This window comes from Zalophus californianus, chromosome 5 (assembly GCF_009762305.2).
Source record: "Zalophus californianus isolate mZalCal1 chromosome 5, mZalCal1.pri.v2, whole genome shotgun sequence".
Lineage (NCBI taxonomy): Eukaryota > Metazoa > Chordata > Mammalia > Carnivora > Otariidae > Zalophus > Zalophus californianus.
Window position 1 is genome coordinate 9,368,290 of NC_045599.1, and position 19,296 is coordinate 9,387,585.

Below are 19,296 nucleotides of genomic sequence, written 5' to 3' on the forward strand. Positions count from 1 at the left end.
TATCAATAAAGGACAAAAACCACATGATCATCATCTCAATAGATGCAGAGAAAACATTTCACAAAATTCAACATCCTTCATGATAAACACACTCAAAAAATTTGAAATATAAGAGAACTCCCTCAACCTGTTGAAGGATATCTACAAAAACCACAGAGCTAACATCATACTTAATGTTGAGACACAAAGCTTTCTCCCTAAGATCAAGAAAAAAACAAGGATGTCTGCTCTTGTCACTTCTATTCAACATTGTACTGGAGGTTCTAGCCATGGCAAGTAGGCAATAAAAAGAAATTAAAGGCATCTATATTGGAAAAGAAGAAAAACTATTTCTATTTACATATTACATAACCCCATATATAGAAAATCCTAAAGAACGCACGCGCGCGCGCGCGCACACACACACACACACACACACACACACACACACACACATTATTCAAGCTAAAAATGAGGGCCGCCTGGGTGGCTCAGTCAATTGAGCGTCTGATTCTTGGTTTTGGCTCAGGCCATGAGCTCAGCACTGAATCTGCTTGAGATTCTCTCTCCCTCTCCCGCTGCCCCTCCCCCTGCTTGTGCACTTTCTCTCTAAAATGAATAAATAAATCTTAGAAAAAAAGACCGATAAACTCAGTTGTAGTATAAAGGGGCTTATCATGAATAACAAGACACCCATTTCACCTTTATGGCTCTCAAGTGATTTCCAGAACTGAGGACAAAAGACCAAATATTATAACCAAAGATGATCCCATTGTTCTTATTACTGAGGAAATGCCAAGAGTTTTTATGAGCTGTGAGCCAGTAACCATGGATGAAGACCAAATATATGAGAAGAAATATATTTTGGTCATCTGAATGACCAAATATATATTTCTGACAAATCATAATATCCCAAGCCCTTAACATATGAGTCATAGTTATTTTAAATTTCCTATCTGTAATTCCAAACTCTGTGTCATATCTGAGTTTGGTTCTGATTCTTGCTCTCTTTTCAGTGTTTTTTTTTTTCTTGCCTTTTTGCAAGGCTTGTAATGCATGATTTATTAGATAAAGGGACTGATATAAACCTTTAATGTGAAGTTTGATGTTAGTCTGGCTAGGAGTTGGACCAATTTAATGGTTCCTGTAGCTTTAGGTGCCAGTGGCCTTAAGTTCTTCTAGTGTCCTTGTTTGTTTGGCCTCAGTCTGGCTTCATCATGTCTTGTTCAGCCTAAGCTATCCCTCCCCCAGGCTCCATCCTCCGGACCGGCGGGGTGTTAGATCCCAAAGGATCTTTCTGTAACACAGACCCAACCATATGTCTCCCTGCTCAGAAACTCTCCCCTGCTTGAAACCCCTGCGCCCACGGAATAATGTACATGTTGCTCAGTGTGGCCTTCCCAGGTCCTCAGGGGTCACCTTAGCCTTCCCTCTGCTGCCCACCTCCCCCAACTCCTACACCACATCAGGGTACCAGGGACACCCTGAACTGCTTCCAGGTCCCTCACCATGACACACTGTCTCCGGTGTGTTTCTGCCTTGTCCTTGCTGATCCCTCTGGAACCCTTCCCATTGCGACTGCAATGTGGTTCCACCAGCAAGATCCTGCCTTTTGGGGGAGGCCTTCCCCAAGCCTCTGGTACATTCCTCAGGCAGAATGCCATGCTGTGGATGCCGCCAATGTCCCAAGGGACCTCTCCAACAGGCAAATCCCCACCTTACCCCAGGCAGAGGCGGCAAGGGGCAGACACTGTGGATCGCCCCCCTGGCTCTGCTTTTGTCCCAGAGGCGGGAGAGGCACCAGACAGCATTGACCAGCCCTCCCATTGGCCCCCTCTGGCTGGGGAGAGGAGGGAAGGTCTGGAAGGAAAGGAACATCTGTCTCTTGGCACCTGCTGTACAGGCCAGGGATGAAGGAATCTGGCTCTCAAGTCGGAGTCTTGGGGTCCAAATCCCAAGCTCCACCAGGTATCAGCTCTCTGACCTTGGCAAGCTACTTACCACTCTATGCTTCATCCTCGTCTATAGAACAGGTGAATAATTAGGAGATAGCTTAGGTAAAGAGACGCTTCATGAGAGAACGCAATGGCAAGACTTCTGTATGTGGTTAACGCCCACTGAGGGCTAGGTGCTATTCTAGCCACCAGGTTGGCCAGCTATGTCCTGGGTCCAATTCCTCCACGTCCTGGCCGGCAAGACAAGGATGTCAGCTCCCCCCGTGGAGCAGGCAACCAAGCTGCCAAGCTGTCTACTTCCTCCCCGAGCCAGCCACCGGTCAGCCCCCTCCTCCTCCTCTGCTGGAGGGGCGGGGGTGGGTGGGTGGGGAGGCCCCGGCTGGAGAAGCATGGAGGCTGCACATTCAGGCTGCATCAGGCCTGGCCCGGGGTGCCTCTGGGCTCCTGGAAGGTGGTGGCAGTGGCCATGGGGGGAGCGGGTAGGGGGCCTCCCCCAGCCAAGGCAGCTGGTCCTGCTTCATTCTACTCCTTCCATGCAGGTGGCAAGGAGGGAGCTCCCTATTCTTGTGGGTCTTGCTACGCGCTAGGTGAGTACCGAGCTGGGGGCTCTGATGGCACGTCCAGTCTCACCAACTCCAAAGAGGTTGGCATTCTGCCTCCATGTTATAGAAGTCCAAGATGATGCAGCCAGGGTTGTCGAGAGACTGGCCCACAGGGAGCACTTCACTCCCCTCTCCTGGGCCTCAAGTTGACCAAGTCCCTCCCACTGCCCTTGCACCGTCATCGCCCTATGCTCGCCCCTCACCATGCTGAGTGAAGCTGAACTGCTGGAAGAGGTCACTTTAGGATAACAAGGACCCTCTGTTAGACATCTGAATAGTTACATTGTACTCACACTCCGCTCAAGTGATGCAGTGCACAACCCCCACAACTGTACACAGCAGCCCTGAGATCATCCTCAGAGGGGTAGTCTTTTTGGAGCACAGCTGTTGAATCCACCCTCCCGAACTCTGGGACTTCACTCCCTTCTTCTGGCATTTCAGGTGTCCTGTTTATTGTTAAACAAACCAATTTGCCCTGGTCCCAAGACTCTCCTGACTTCTGGCCCAAATCTTTGGCAGTCAGATGCCTTGAAGGAGTGATCTACCTTGCAGAGCCCCTCACCTCACACTCTCATTGGCCCCAGGCTTCCTTGCAGGTAATTCCTCCAAGGTCACTCCCCAATTCCATGGTCTCCCATGGCTCCCCTCCTTTGCTTCTCCTGGACATCGTGTGATCAGTGCTAATCTGCCCTCATGCTTGTGGGAACCACCCAGGATTCTCCTGCTTCTCATCTTCTTCCTCCCACCTCAGAGACGTGGTCTTCCCACCTCCAAGCTACGACCAGGTCCTTGCCGGCACCTTCTGCCTACCCTGAGTCTGGGCCTGTGGATCTATGACTGTCCATCCCAGTGTGGCAGGATGAAGCCCCCCCGACCCCAGAGGGACCAGACTGCCCAGAAGGGCAGCGAAGCCTGGAGGGCTGTGGGAGGTGGCAGGAACCTTGCCCTCCATCCAGCTTCTCTCCCACCTGAGCTTCCCCTGGCCTTGGCATCCCCAGCCCTGTCCCAACCCCTTGCCAGCTCATCACTAAGGGAGGTGCCATCTTTTGCCCCATCCCCCTCCACTTGGTCATAGGCGACAAACTGGTGGTCCACAACACGTTTTGTCTGGCCCACCATCCTTTTCTGAAGTTTCAATTAGTTGCTAGCGTTTAAAAAGTACCCAATTTCACGTAAGAATCCAGAATTCTAGTTTCTTTTGAAAAAATCAGAAGATCCGGCAACACGGGGCCCACATTCCTGCACAGTTGACACCCAGCAGGAGCTGGCCTCCGCAGTTCCCTTCCTGTGGGACCTGCACGCCGGTTTCTGCAGTTCCAACCTTCTGGATCGCCTGGCCACCGATGTCCGCCACCTGGCTTCTGCCCAACGCGGTCCAGGGGAAGGAACCAAGGTCTAAGCACGCCAAGGCGGGCAGAGCAGGGCAAGTAGGAAGGGGGCGGGCGGTCCCAGGTGGCAGCCGCGTTCCAGCCTCTCTCCACTGCTGTTCATTGCTAGCAGCGTCCCGGGTCCAGCCTGCCCCCAGGGGGGCCGGGCTGCCGCAAGCGGGTGGCTTGCTAGGCGCTGTTTTGGGCCCCTCCACGTCCTACTGGAGTAGGGCGCCGGGCCTGAGGCTTTGTCCTGAGCCTGAGGAGCTGTGTGGCCTGTGGGCACAGGCTTCCTTACTGTCCGCCGGCTCAGCCAAACATGCACCAGGGGGTGGCAGCCTTGTCACAGTCCAACAGGATGTTGAGGACAGTACAGGGGGCCCCGCCCACCGACAGGGCAGTGCGGGAATCCACGCGGTACTTCACGGTGCTCAGGCCGCCCTCCCGGTCTACCTTGAACTGCTCCTGGGAAGGGAAGGGGGAGAGGGCACGTACTCAGGGCTGTGTGGCGGCTAACTGTCCCCAGCGGCACCGCGGCGGTAAGTACGAGAGCCGATGCGCCAATATGGCCGGGTGCGGGATAGTGGTCCCTGTGTCACAGGTCTGCCTGGGAGTCGGCACCTACAGCAGAGTCCCTCCCCTGCTCCCCGCCTGCCCGGGCCCTGAGGTCTCGGCTGGCCCACGGCACCCAGGTGCTCATGGCAGCCCCCAGAGCGGGGACTACGCTGGGCCAAGCAGGAGAGGACAGGGCCATCTGGGCCCGAGGAGAGCTTGGTGGTAAGGCTTGGCCCTGTTGCTTTCCCCATGTCACCACCTATGCGGCCCCAATCAGGGGACCAGCCAGCACCTGTTTTTGAGCGGCGATGCGCTTCTGGTCCCTCTTCCGCCAGGCTGGGTCATGCAGGTGGCGAAATGTCTTGTACCCAGTTGTGATTCCCGAGGGGCGGAAAAGCTAAGAAGGCCAAAGGAAGGGGGGTCAGGCCGCCCTCCCGGAGCTCTGGCCCTCACCGCTAGTCTTCCGGGGTCCCCCCGCCTGCCATGGGCCACGGGCCAAAGGCCACAGGCAGGGGCCTGCACTGCCACTCAGCAGGAGAAAGAGGTGCTCATCGGTGGCAGGGCAGGGGGGGCCATCTCCAAGTCCCAGGAACCTCATCTGAGCCAGAGAAGGGAACCTCAGGGCAGCCACAAAGGCTGAAGAGGGGGGGAGCCCTTGGGGAGACATTACCTGCAGCCCGGCCCCTTTGATGCGGCGGTAGAACTCGTCGTCTTCACGGCCCCAGCCCCAGAAGCGGTTGGACATCCCGTTGCACTAATAGAGACAGGGAGTGTCACTTGCCCCATCCTCCCAGGAGCACTCCCTGGTCTCCTACCACTTGGGAGTCTGCCAAGGCCCCCTGCTCCTCCCCGCACCCCCCCCGGCCCCGTGGAGGTTCGAATGGACACCCAGTCCCTCTGCCTGTTCTAATGGGGCCCTGAACTTGTGTGAGATGACCAGTTTCTCAAAAAGGTCTGGCTGGCAGGAGGGCACCTCTCTGGGCAGCTGGTGATGGGCAGAAGTGCCAGCTCGTGCTTGACTTCTGCCTGCCCCATGCCCCCGCTTCTCCCGGGGACGCTCTGCCCTGGTCTCTCCCTGGGGGGATGGGGACAGCTGGGCTCTGTGGCAGCACCGTTTTCTGCTACCCGACCTGGAGCTTCATTTACATAAAGCTGGCTTCAGCCACAGCCTGAAAAGACGTGCAAGAAAGGGGGGTCTAAGCCACTTGGTCCCCCTCCCCCCAACCGACCTCCAGCCACAGCCCCTGACTCAGGGTGGGCCCCTGACTCAAGTCAGGCCAATCAAGAGGCAGCAAGATGCAGTTCTGGGACTCCTGTCTGGGTTGCTGGAGAAGGTACTTCATCTTCCACTGAAACCGGGCCTAGGTGGGCGCGGGGGGCAGGTACAAGCACCCTGCCCGTTGAGTGTCTGAAAATAAATCCACTCCACTGAGAAAGCCGAGCTGAGAGATGGCGCATGAGATGGTGTCGGGGGACCCTCATCTGAGAGGCTGGGCCAGCCGCTCCTGAAGCCAGACCGTCCCCCGGCCCCACCCAGACCGGTCCAGTCTGAGAGCCAAGGAGCCGGCCCCCCTCCCACCCCCAGTGTTCTGTTCTGAAGCCAGCTGGTACCGGGGCTCCCGCTCCCGGCCGCGGCCTCCCTAACCAAGTCTCCCATGTGGTGGGCTGCTCCCGGGCTCCTGCAGGCGGGCGCCCCCTGGCTCTGGGCCTCACCAGCTGGTAGTGCTGCTTGGAGAGCAGCAGGATGCCGCCCACGTAGGTCTTGTAGTGGTAGAGCGGGTGGAGCTCCGGGGAGGCCACGTGGAAGGGCCCGGCCTCGGGGAAGCCGTAGTCCAGCTCCTCGTTGAGGGGCAGCAGGTCCACGTCGTGCATGGCGATGTAGTCCGTGCTGTTGCTGGTCTCCAGGAAGCCCACGTTGATGAGGGCCGCGCGGTTGAACCTGCGCAGGGGGTTGGCAGAGGCTGAGCGGGCGGGGGGCGGGGCTTGCTCTCCCCGCCCGGCGCCCGGCGCCCGACGCCGCCTTCCCTGGGGGGCTGCCCGGCTGCACGCCTGCACCCCCCCGCCCCGGGCTCAGCGCACACAGGTCCACCGAGCCCCCACCATGTGCCGGAAACCGCCCGGATCACTGCAGTGCCCGCACTGAGAAATCAAAGCCCTGTCTTCTGGGAGCTGACATGCTTGTAAAGGAAAAAAATAAGTTATGTGCCCAGCCAGACCCTGGTGAGCCGCGAAGGAAAGAACAGCAGGGCGAGGAAGGGGGAGCCCGCTGGGGGGCGGGGCAGTGTTCTTTCAGACAAGGGGGATGGGGGGCAGGATAACAGGGTGGCAGGGGAGAGGAGTGGAGGGGATGGGGCTCCGAGCAGAGGTGAAAGCAACCGACAAGGCCTGAGGCAGGAGCAGAGGGACCGAGGAGGGCTTAAGGGATGCGGCTGGGGAGGGGCCCTGGCAGGTTGGGGCTGTGACCCGCAGGAAGACGCAGGAGCCATGGGCTCGAAGCAGGGACAGGACGTGCTGTGTCTTGGCGTGTAACAGGGTCACGCCAGCTGGGGTGTTGGGAAGAGACGGGAGGATCAGGGGCGGGAGCAGGCAGTCGGGTTGGGAGGCTCCTACACTCATTTAGACAGGAGGCAGTAGTGATTTAGCTCAGGGGGGTGGTGAGAAGGGGGCAAGTTCTAGATGTATTCTGAGAGTCGGGATGCACCGCGCGAGGGAAAGAGGGGGGTTGAGAATGATTCTGAGGCTTTCTGGCCTGAGCAAGCAGAAGCGAGGAGCGGGCAGCTCCTGAAATGGGGAAGGGGGGCGGGTGGGAATTCAGAAATGTGGTTTTGATCTTAAGCCTCAGCTGCCCGACACCCCCAGAAGGAGGGTGACGCAGGTGGTTGCACGTGCGGTTCTGGCGGTCAGGAGAATACAGACTTGGGGGGGTGGTCAGCAGGGTACGGGTGGGGTTTAGCGCCCTGAGACCGACCGAAAACCCCCAGGGAGTTACTGGAGCCAGAAAAGAGGATGCTGAGGCGCTGAGCCCCAAGAGCACCAACTCAAGAGGTCAGGGAGGGGAGGCTTCGGGGCATGGCAGTGGGCTCACTGGGGCTCACTGGTGGTATCGGCGAGAGCTGCCTCCATGTCATGATGGGGGTAAACGCTGGAACAGAGTAGGTTCCAGAGAGCGGGGGGGGGGGGGGGTTCCTGCTACAAAGGGGAGCAGAGAAATGGTGATGGGAGGTCACAGGGTCTTGTCTTTTTTAATTGGGCGCTATCTCAGTGGGCGTGCTGCAGCGGGTGCCCATTGGTGCGGGCGAGAAAGGAGCCGTGGCTAGAGCCATGTCCTTGAACAGCATAGCGAGAAGGGGATCGGGGGCCCAAGTGGAGGGGCTGGGACAGGGCATTCTCAGCATGGCGGGTGCCTAGGCTGGTGGGCACCAGGGCGCGCTCTCTTCCAGCTGGTTCTGTTTCCTCACACAGGAAGCAAAGTCATCAGCCGAGGCTGAGGAGGAGGAGGAGAGGAGAGAGGGAGCAGAGCTGCGTCAGAGAGCGGAGAGGCAGCAGGCCAGAGGAGCGCGGGGCTCCAGGCAGGCCCTCCACTGCCAGGAAGACAAGCCACCTCTCCAGCCACATTCTGTGGCCCATGGGCCGAGGGACTGATGCTACCGATGGACTGTGGAATCCAAGCTGGGGGAGGAGACAGTGAGGACCAGGAGGGTGGGCTGTGAAAACTGGGGCAACTGTGGCCTAAAGGGCCGGGTGGGGCCCCAGAGCCTTTGGACCTGTCCCAGTGGAGCGAGGCGTGGTAAAGGGCAACGACCTCAGGGTAACACCAGAGCAGCTTCGAAGCTGTGGTCTTGACCAGCCCTTCCCTGAATACCCACAGCCAATCCACTAGAAAGCTCCTCCCCACCACATCTCCCCCAGAGCCAAGACACCCTCACCTCTGACCACCCAGCACCCCTCTGGTGTCCAGGTAAAAGCTATTCCTCATACAGGAGCTGTGGTCATCTTTGCAAAATGGGTATCAGGGCACCTGGGGCGGGGGGGCGGGGGTGGCTCAGGCATTTAAGTATCCGATTCTTGGTTTCGGCTCAGGTGATGATCTCAGGGTGGTAAGATCGAGCCCCGCGTCGGGCTCTGCGCTCGGTGGGGAGTCCGCTTGAGATTCTCTCTCTCCCTCTGCCCCTCCCACCTGCTCGTTCTTTCTGTCTCTCAAATAAATAAACAAATCCTTTTAAAAAAAGATTACTGCTCCCCCCGCCCCAGCTGCCACTGCTCCCCAGGGATGGGGGGAGCTTTCACAGGCCAGAGACCCCCCTGGCATAGGACTCCTGTGGGAAAGGGAGGAGTCCGAGGGGCCAGGGCAAGGTGAGGACCTGGAGAGGGCCTGTTGAATCAGGAGGCCGCCCCTACCTGAAGTGGTCCACCTGGTTGAGCACGTAGATGTGGTGCTGGATCTTCTTCCTGCTCAGGAAGCGGTGCATGTGGGGCACAAAGACCAGGAGCTCCTCAAAGCGCTCGCGGAAGGGCACCAGCACGGCCAGGCGGTGGGGGCCCCAGGATGAGTCTTCTTCCCAGTGCTCAGGAGGCGGCTCTGGGGGGCAGGACTGGGGTGGGCCTGGGGTCTCCTGCCCTTGTCCCCTGGCTGCCCGGGCCATGTCACCGGAGCAGCTGAGTTGCAGCCAGAGCAGGGAGAGGAAGCCCAGTAAGAGACAGGCAACGAAGAGGTGAAAGACGGAGCACTTCCGAGGGAGGCCGCTGGGCAGCAACCTGGACCTGCGACAAGAGCAGGGACAGGGTCAGGAGGGCGGGTGGCACCAGGGGCCCTCTGACAGGCCCCTCTCTGGCTTCCCCCCAAGTTGGGCACACAGGACCGGTCTGCCCCAAGCGCCTGGGAGTTAGTGCAGAAGCCAACACTTGAATGCTTTTGTTCATGCTGCTACCTCGCATCAGAATCCTGCTCACTGCTCTGGGCCCAGCCTCTGTTCACGCCGCCTCCAGGAAGCCCTCCATCCCCTGGGCAGAGCTGCCCCAGTTCCTTCACACCCCTTTACTTTCTGTGAGTGAGTCCAGGTCAGACCAAGAGCTGCTGGAGGTCAGGGATGAGACTCCTTGTGCCTTGTACCTGCCCCTCCCCAGGACAATGGCTGGAGGTCCAAAGCTCGAGCCGACGGCAGGAGTGCCGCCTTAGAGGTCCCATCCACTGCCTTCCAACCACGCTCCCCTGTCGGTTTACCCCTAGATGAAACCTTGGCTTCATCCTGCTTCTCACACAAGAAAGACCCCCAAGGCGGGGGCCAGGGCCGATATCCGTCCCAGGGAAGAGACCTGAGTTGACTCTGGGAAGATCGGATCTGCCTCCAAAACAACACAAGGCCCAAACGGCCAGTGGCAGTTCACTGAACGAGTCTCAAAGCTTCAGTCCAAGGGGCAGCCCATGCGACAAGAGATGAAAGACGGAAGAGGGAAAGGAAGATGCACGCCGGGAATGGAACCCAGGCTGGGTTTAGAAGCGGCCAGCGCCACTGAATGGCCTGGACACCGAGGGAGTGCTTGGAGAGGCTGCTCTCTAGGTTAGGAAGGTGGGATTCACCTGATCCCTTTGCTGAGGATCGCGAAGGAGCTGAGCAACCTAAGAAAAAGCAATCTTCCTCAATCTACTCCCCCTGCAATAACCTGCAAAACACTTGGCTTTATTGCCTTTAGGAGTCACCAGTTAGCTGGCAGGCGGCACAAATTTGACCTGAGTTGCTCCCTACCACTCACCGAGGGCACGTGTGGGGTAACCCAGAGCTTCGCCACTCACCATAGTCCTTCCTGCTCCAGCCCTCACACAGTCTGCTGTGCCCTTCCTTATTTTATCTGCCTGGAAGCCCGCTGCTGATCCTCTGGGGCCAACCTCCCATGTCATGGCCAGCACGGTCCCTCTACCTCAATTCCAACGCCAGGGCCCGCAGAGCCAACCCCTCAACGTGCGCACAAACTGACAGAGCACTCCCTGCATGGCCTCTGGGCCTTCCCTCTTCAGAGCTCTTATCTGTAATCACTTGTGTCTCTGCAATCACTTGTGTCCCTGCTCACTGTCTTCCCCTGCAGGTCATCAGTTTCTGCCTGCGGCCCCAGTTTAGACAACAGAGGGCTTGCTAGGCGAGTCACAGGAAAGGTTCAAGCTGTCAGGGACATGCTTTAAGTCACACACCAGAGCCAGAACAGCTCCTGACTTTCTCTAGAGCACAACCTGGAAGCCAGCAGCCCTGCAGCCAGGTCCCACACACAGCAGAGAGGTGGCCAGGTAAGACAAGGCTTCTGACTTACCCCCCATTGTCCTGTGGTAGGGCTCTCCGCTGGGGAGGAGCGGAGCCCAATCCTGCCAGTGGCTTGGGAAGGCTGGAACCTCTACAGATTCTCTTTCGCCCTCGGGGCTCTCTCTGGGGGTGGGATGGAGACCGGGAATACGGACATGAAGAAACATCCCACCTTTGGGAAAAGAAGCAGTGACCGTTATCCGGGGGTTTGGCATGGCTTGGGCACTCTGTGCAACTTCACAGGCTGTTCCTTCAGTCCAGCTTCCCTTTCCAGGATCACGTTCTCGTAGGCAATCCTATCCTTTGGGCTCTAAGGGCCCAAATCCCCGAGCAACTGAATTCAGAACCAAATCTCAATTCCTCAGGACAAGTGGACACTGAGAGCTCCTGGCGCCACCTGGTGGCAAACTCCAGATCTGCAGGCCCAGCGGCTCCCAGGCCCCGGGGCACCCTGCTCTGAGGGGCAGACCAGAGGAGGTTTTTTTTGTCTCCATCAGTCTGCGCCCAAGGCTAGAAAAGGCAGATTCAAATATAGGCAGGCTGGCTCCAGAGCCAGCACTCTCGATTGCTACACTAGCCTGCATCGGTTGCATGGACCTTTGAACCCCCTGGGTCCAAAGCAGGAATTGACATGGGTAACTTTTTTTGGGAACACAGGTATGTTCCAAAGGTTTATGGAAAGGGATCAGGAAATGGAACTTCTCCTCCATTACCTTTCCTCTCTTTCCTTACACAAATCTTAGTGATACAGGTTTGAATATCAGCTGCCCTGGTTAACAGCACTTCCCAAATGCAAAGGGACCCGTTAGACACCTCCTCTGTGCAAGGCACAGGGTCAAGAGCTTTACGGATGTGATCTCTTTTAATCCTCATGCAGCCCTGCAGAGTAGATATTATGATCCCTGTTTCAGAGATGGAAAAGCTGAGGTCAGAAAGATTTAGTGATCTGTTCTGGTTCACATGGCTATTAAAGAGGATTGCCGCCCAGGGCTCACTCCACTATCCAGGCTTTCCTTCTCTTATATTCCTGTCTTCCGACTTCAACACCAAGTCGGAAAAATCCCCCAAACTAAAGAGTTGTGCCCACTATATTTCAGAATCTTTTGGCACCTGGCAAACTCAAGAGACATACAGGGAATGAGGTGTCATTCACTGGGTCTCCGGACACCCGCTATCCGGTGTTCTGGGTGAGAAGAGTTTTGCGGGCACATCTTAAGAATGAAGTGTGGGTGTCCCCCCGAATCTAGATGGGCAAATGGCTCCCCTACCCTGATTCTGCTTTAGTGGAGAACATCACTAGCTAAGGTCTGGATCCAGCTCACACCTAACCCATGGAGCAGGTCCCACTCGAGTACAGCTGCACCGGAAATGAACCAGCATTACGTGTGCAGAGTGCCTAGTACGTGCCAGGCAGGGGCCTGCCAGGCACAGCATCCAGAGTTTCGATCTGGTCGGAAAAGCTTCTGGGCGGTCAGCAAAAGCTGGGGAAGCGTGAGAGAGGGTAGGGTATGAGGCTACGTGGACGTGAAGGGGGGAAGCGGGAGACCAGAGACAAGGCAGAACGACCCTCAGGGGCCGGGGCAGACAGAAAGACAGAGATCCAGTGGGGAGAGATCAATGGAGTCAGAGACCCGCACGAAGACAGACGCCAGTGGAAAACCACAGACACAAAGAGCGACACGGAGCGGAGAGACAGAGCCTCGCAAAGCGAGGGACAGAAACTCACAAGGGGAAGTCACCGGAGAAATACGGACCCGCGGAGGGACGGAGACCTGCGGAGCGACGGAGACCGCGAGAAACAGAGACCCACACGGAGAGACGGCGACCCGGACCCAGAGAGACAGGGACCCACAAGGAGAACCACAGACCCTCAGGAAGCCCCGCAGACGGGGACGCGACGGCCTCGGGCTCCTAGATTCCGCGGGGCGGCCCGGAAAGGATCGGCACCCGGGAGGACGGGGCCCGGGCCGGCCGCCGCCGCTCACCTGCCGTCCTCCCAGGGCAGCTGCGCCGCTTTTCTCCGGGAGGGGAACATCGTGGGGGGAGGTGTCGGCGCATGGGACTCGAGCTCCCAGCCGGGCCGGCCCGGCCTCCCGGGCCTACGCGGCGCCTCCGCCTCCGGCCCCGCCCCGTCCGCCCCGCCTCCCGGTCCGCCGGGTCCGCCGCTCCAGCCGCGCCGTCCGTTCCCCCAAGCCGCCGCGTGAAAGGTTCCGCGTGCGAGGAACGCCCAAGCGCTCCCACCGCCGAACGGCTCAACTGCCCTGCCGGGCACCCGTTCGTTCTCCCGAGAAACCGAGAGCCCGGAGGGGGCTCAAGTCACTGAGCCGGTGCTGGACTTAGACTCCAGGCTTCCAAACCGGCGCTCTGGGATGACGATCCGCACCCTCCTCCTCTTCCCGGCCCCAGTTGGTGGTGCATTCTTCCTCCGCAGCAAGCTAGGAGTGGGGCAAGGCCAGGCTCGGGGCTCAGCCTCGGGCCAAGCAGAGACCCCAAGCCCTAGGGGGCAAGGCACCATCCCCTTGCAAATGTTTCCTCACTTGCGTGCATAAATAGTCCCTGACCGACGTGGTTGCTTGGGTTGAAGGAGGACAGACCAACATACTTGGTGGGTGCTGGGCATATAGTCAACCCGATGTCAGTGACAAGTTATTATGCGGGAGGGGGGCACTTTGTTGGAGTTGAGGTGAACACTGAAGGGGGAGTATAAGACGAAGTTCTTATACTTATCTTCCCTGGCACAGTGGGAACTTACCCGGCTCGGCCAGCCTCCCACCTGGGAAAAGACAGCAACAGAGCTCGTGGGGCTTGATCTCCCCTGCTCTTAGGCAAATGTGAAGTTCCCAAATAAATAGCTAACATCTACTGAGTGCTTACTAGGTGCCAGGCATGGTTCTAAATTCTTTACTCCCGTTCTCTCATTCAGTCCTTACGAGTAGTGTACTTCTGCCCACTTGAAAAGCTGGGGCAGAGAGAGGCAATTCAGGGTGTAAACCAAGATACCTTGGTTGCAGTCCCTCCAAAAGGACTTTACTGTCGGTGAGGAATTTAGTCACCCCAGCAGCCCCCTTTCTCCGTTAAACCCAGCATATACCCACCAGGGACCTCGCTGCTAAACTCTGCCATTGCACTGCACCCTAGAACAGAGCCTTGGCAAATGCAGCCTAGGTTTGCTGATGACACAGGGGAGGCTGACCCCCTGCAGGGACCAGTCCAGTAAGGCCAGTGACAGTAGCAGGGAGGTGGGACTGTGATCTGAAAGCACAAACCCACCTCAAGGGGACAGCTCGATTCGGCCCAGCTAATTGTAACATCAGAATGAAGCCCCACTAGCGTCAGATCTGATTTGTCTCAAGAAATCAGATTTCACATAAAAATTAATTTCAAACGGTGACACCCACAGTCATGTTGATAATCAGCACTATAGATATGATGGAATGAGAATGGCACGTTTTTGGTCTTTCTTTCAAACTCAGAACTCCAGTCTAATCATGAAATAGCAGACAAATCCCAATTGAGGAACATTCTACAAAAAACCTGAACTGTACTCCTAAACTGTCAAGGTAATAATAAGCAAAGTAATTCTGAGAAACTGTCACAGCGAAGAAGGGGCTAAATGTAATGTGGTATCCTGGATGGGATCCTGAAACAAACAAAAGGCTTAGGCAATGGCTAAGGAAATCTACATATGGCATGGACTTCAGTGAAAAATAATGTATCGATATTGTTTCTTAACAAACGTGCCAAACTGATGCATGACATTAATAATGGGGGGAACTATTTTATACAATTTTTCTGTAATTCCAAAGCTGTTCTATAAAAGCGTCTTGTTTTTAATGTGGAGGTGGTCTAGGTGGCAATATGAGGTCAGATCACATCCACCTGGCAGTTCGAATAGTCTGCAAACTGGTCCCCCTGCTCCCCCTCAACTCTTTCTCTCACACTGCTGGGTTAACCTTCCTCAAATTTATCTCCACAGGGGCTGCCTGGGTGGCTCAGTTGGCCTTTGACTCAGGTCTTGATCCCAGGGTCCTGGGATCAAGTCCTGCGTCTGGGGGGGCCTGCTTCTCCCTCTGCCTGCCGCTCCCCCTGCTTGTGCTCTCTCTCAAATAAAATCCTGGGGCGCCTGGGTGACTGTCATTATGCATCTGCCTTGGGCTCAGGTCATGATCCCAGGGTCCTAGGATCGAGCCACGCATCGGGCTCTCTGCTCTGCGGGAAGCCTGCTTCTCCCTCTCCCACTCCCCCTGCTTGTGTTCCTGCTTTTGCTATCTCTCTGTCAAATAAATAAAATCTTTAAAAAGAAGTAAAATAAAATAAAATCCTGAACTCCAGTGGAAACCATGCCGTCGACCTCCATTTGCCAATGCCCCCAACTCCCCGGCTCTGCCTTCTTACCTCAGAATCCTTCCTCTCCTTCAAGGTCCTTGCTGAAATCCCGTGCTATTGGTTAAGACCATCAACATCCTCATGCCCACCAGCCCAGGGACTTCTGTCCTTCCCAAACCTGCTGCACTCTTCTGTTCAATGCCGACTACCTTTACGAATGAGGCCCCTCCTGGCAGCACCGTGACAATGCCGTCCACCTGTTCTGGAAACGCAGGGAGGCCACTTGTATCTCAAGGGAGTGGAAACAGAGGAAAATGGTATAAATCTGAGCACCAAGCCCACAAGTCACTTGTTTTATGGTCTTGGGCAGACCCGCTATCCCCTGCTGCGGGAAGGTGGAGAGAGGCTAAGAGGACCAAAGTTCACAGGTGGATTTTCATCTTGGAACGTGAGGTACACAGTGGCAGAACTGACATTCCCCGAGTACCTCCGTGTTACGGCCACTATAGTAACTACACTGGACGAGAAGTCACTTTTTTTTTTTTAATTGGGAAACCAATGTAACAAACCTAGACTTATTGAAAATGAAATCAGTAACTAAGACTCTGCAGGCCCCATCCCCAACCAGCACCAAGGCCTCTGCTTGGCTTGACCCCAGTTCCTCAAGTCCCCCAAAGGACAACCAATTTGAGAAGCTGAGGTCAACCTCAGGGCTACTTTCCCCACACTGCAACCCCCTCCACCCCTCCCCTCCATTGACACACACATCCTGGATCAGCAGTCTGGGCCCAAGGAGGGTATAGTGAGGTTCCCAGGGTGGCAAGGAATCACAGCCACACCCCAACCTGCGCAAAATCCCACGTTAGCAAAGGAAGACAGAAAAAAAGACTGGCTCGCCCACCCGCTCCCCTCCCCCAGCCACCCCAGACAATAGCCTCACGTCCCTGATCAGTAACACTGTGATTCTGAGGTGCCAACGGGGCTCCCAGTGGCTTGGCCCCTGAGTGATTACTGCAAAGGGCTCAGATCCCGGGGGAGGGGGCAGGCATTGGCCCACCACCTGCTCGGTATCAGCCAGCCAAGCTGCTGCCCTAAGCTTGTGCCTGGGGTGCCTGTAGCCCCTCTCCCCTCCAGATATCCACGGCTCGGAACCAGTCCTCCTGCCAGAGAGAAATCAGTTCCAGGAGGCCCTTTCTCCCCCAGCCCGGGAGGAAGGATGGCCTGTGAGGCCTGGGATGGCTACACCAGCTTCTTTGCTTCAAAGAAGCTTTTAAGGTGTCGCATCTGCCAGACGCCGATGGCTACGAGGATGAGGGTCTGCAGGATGGACCACCACAGCACCCGCTGGTTGGTGCTCTCGCTGGTCTGCCGGAAGCGCTCCTCTCGCCACTGCAGGAGAAGGGAAGAGGAGCTCAAGTTCGCTGGGCCCCACCAGGCGCCACTTTAACTGCCGGATTCCCTTCCCAGAGGGTGCCCCAGGGCCAACCAGCTCTGCTCAGGTTCCAGTCAAGTACCTGCAAAGAGTCAAAGAAACCCCCCACCTGGGGACTGCTTTCATCCTCCCCAGCCAGAGGGCCTCAGGGAACCCACTCATTTAAGTCTGTCTGCTCCTCTGTCAGGGACAGCACTCCGCTGGTCCTATCCTGGAGCTTGGTGGAGAGGTAAAGTCATTGCAGTATCACTCCATCAGAGCTGTCCTCTAGCACTTAGGAGTGGACTTGCTCTGATCTCTCTGCCCAGCTCTCCCTAGCTGCTCCTTGAGGACTGTGGGCACAAGCTGCAAACTGGTGGCCCCGTAGTGGCATCTGGCACATACATGTGTTTTGCCAATATTTAAAACCCGGAAAAATTCACATTGCTTCTCTTAAAACCCAGGGCTAGCATTATCTGCAACGCTGCCCTCAGCTGACAATTAACTTGAGGTCCCTGAGGCTTAGACACGTAATAGTCCTCATTGTCACAGATTCATGGTCCCATCCTGCTTCCCCGACACAAGTGAGTATGAAATAGCTAGTCCTAGAAGCACCTGGAGCCACGGAAATAACACCCATGGTATTAGCATCAATTCCCGCTCTTGTCACTGGGCATGTGTCACTGTGATTTAGAGCAATGACAGCCTCTTAAGAGCCTATCTCCTTGGTTACAAACGGGAGTGAGTGGTACCCACCCCGCCTTTTAGACTTGCAAAGCGGCACAGACAGGTAAATCCCTTGGGTTTCAAAATGAATCCGACCAGCATGCAACTTCTGGCTGAGCCAGGGGAAGGCATCTGGGATGAAGCCCACGCAGAAGCTCCTGCCCGACATACCCGTTGGTAGTTCTGCTCTTTCTGGATCTGCTCCACCTGCTCCACCAACTGTCTCACCCGGAGCTGCAACTCACTCAGCTTGTCTTTGGCAGCAATTTCTGCATAGTCGTTGGCGTGTTCCCCCACCTGGATGTCCAGGTGTACTCTCTGTGGACAGACAAGGAAGATAAGAAGAAATCAGGCAGCCCTGCTCCAACTTCCTGCCAGGGGCTGACAGCTGGTCCCCCACCTTCCTTCATTTGTGCACTTAGCCAATGCTGAGACCTCCTCAGTGTTTGGCCCTACGGGGCTCTGGGAAAACAGGCAAGAATCAGCTTGGCTTAGCCTTGGACCAAGGCATACACAAGGAGCTCAGCAACTGTGCCTGAATGTTCACTGGAAACCCAGAATTATTAGGAAACACAAAATCGGACATACTCATCTCACACCCAAAGCACCACCAAGTCTCCAGCCCTGACGGGGCTCTAGAGCTTGAAAGCTACAAATCCCACGTGGTTCCACTCACCAGCATGCCTCCAGCAAAAAGGGAGAACTTGGTAGAATTGGAGTGAAGACAGATCTGGTGTTCGCCAGGGGTATGGGAGGTGAAAGTGAACCTGCCTTCAGAGCCATACTGCCGGGCCAGGATGACCTGGAGAGAAAAGCCTTCAGTGTTACAGGGGGGATGGGGCTGGAAGGAAACAGGGCTTCAGGCTCTCAGTGCCTCAAAAGTTGGCAAACAGAGCCTTAGGCACCTCGCAACATTAAAAGGTCTAGAGCTGCTCAGCAGCAGTTGCCCAAGCCTTGTCTGAGAACCTTCTGGGGCAGAGGTGAAGCGTCTGAGATGGAGCTGACACGTGACTGCTCTTGGGAAGGGCTCTTTATTGGAGCTCCTGCCATTTACGCTCTTTTGGTGTGGTTCTTTTCTTAAACCAAAGGTGGCAACTAAAGTTTTTTTTTCTTTTGCTTTAATATTCGTCGAAATTAAAAGCCGCTCATTCGTTTTGGAAAGCACCCCGTTCTGTGAACTCCTCAAGTCTAGACGTCACAGCATTAGAGTTAACGAAATTCTTTGATGGCCAGCACCACAATTAACCCACGAACCGCGCCTACAAGACAGGTGCATTTCCATCTCACAGGCCAGGAAAACGGCTCGGGGCAGGGAAGGGGGCTTGGCCGAGTCATGCAGCAGTCGGGAAGAAGCTGAGAGGAGCCGCTAGCCTATAGCAGTCCAAGTTTGGCCTAGAGCGAAAATCCGGGATCTTCTCACCAACCCCCAACGACCGCCAGCAGTTGAGCGGCTGCGGCGAGTAGGAGGGAAGTACCAGCGCCCGCCTGGTCTAGCGGTGAAGTGCAGAGTGGAGGGCTCGGCGGGGCTCAGGGGCCGGCTCACCTTGTCCTCTGGGTCCTTCACCTCCACGAACATACCAAGCCCGGGGGTGGCCGGCTGGTACTCCTCCCGCTGCTTGTCATACAGCTGTGTCCGGTAGTTTCCTGGAGGGAAGCGGGGCGAACCCAGGTCAGACGAGCGCGAGGTGGGGTCGAGTCGGCCCTCGCCAGGACGCGGCGAGACCGGGTGCTCCCCGCTCTGGAAGAGCGGACTCTCCCGCGCCCCCCGCCGCCCCAAGACCAAGGTCTTGTTCCAAACTCTCCCCTTCCACCCGCACCTATAACCATGGTCTCGTCCGGAATCTCCTCAATAAAGCACTTCTTTTCAGTCTCCCCGATGTGGAAGTAAAGCGCGCCTCCGCGGGCCGCAAAACATAGCAGCAGCGCGAGGGCCCTAACCACGCTGCCCAGTCCCGCTCCGGACCGGGGCCCTACGACCCTCACGCCCTGCTCCGCAGCCATCTTGCCCCACCTGCCGGCGCAACGGCAGCCGGCGGCGCCACGTAGCCCTGCCGCCGCCGCCGCGGGGCCTGCCGGGACAGCGAG

At 56.7% G+C, this 19,296-nt stretch overlaps 2 protein-coding genes across 4 annotated transcripts; both read right to left on the bottom strand.

Annotated features, from left to right (window-relative positions):
* Positions 1 to 2,276: 2,276 nt before the first annotated feature.
* On the bottom strand, positions 2,277 to 12,925 carry B4GALT7 (beta-1,4-galactosyltransferase 7). 3 transcript variants are annotated; one of them, XM_027605874.1, is made up of 6 exons: positions 12,734 to 12,925; positions 8,857 to 9,219; positions 6,172 to 6,397; positions 5,129 to 5,212; positions 4,751 to 4,855; positions 2,277 to 4,368 (listed from the first exon to the last, which is right to left on the bottom strand). In XM_027605874.1, the coding sequence occupies exons 1-6, from the start codon at positions 12,781 to 12,783 to the stop codon at positions 4,213 to 4,215; spliced, it is 984 nt and encodes a 327-aa protein (XP_027461675.1). In that variant the 5' UTR covers positions 12,784 to 12,925; the 3' UTR covers positions 2,277 to 4,212. The 3 variants fall into 3 exon arrangements, with proteins under 3 accessions (XP_027461675.1, XP_027461678.1, XP_027461679.1); XM_027605877.1 differs by having other exon boundaries at positions 12,617 to 12,752; XM_027605878.2 differs by lacking the exon at positions 12,734 to 12,925 and adding an exon at positions 10,921 to 11,167.
* A 2,678-nt stretch (positions 12,926 to 15,603) lies between these two features.
* TMED9 (transmembrane p24 trafficking protein 9) lies at positions 15,604 to 19,246 on the bottom strand. Its single transcript, XM_035727633.1, has 5 exons — positions 19,029 to 19,246; positions 18,755 to 18,855; positions 17,888 to 18,013; positions 17,383 to 17,529; positions 15,604 to 16,463 (listed from the first exon to the last, which is right to left on the bottom strand). Exons 1-5 carry the CDS (start codon positions 19,210 to 19,212, stop codon positions 16,314 to 16,316), a joined length of 708 nt encoding a protein of 235 aa, XP_035583526.1. The 5' UTR covers positions 19,213 to 19,246; the 3' UTR covers positions 15,604 to 16,313.
* Between the last annotated feature and the right edge of the window lie 50 nt (positions 19,247 to 19,296).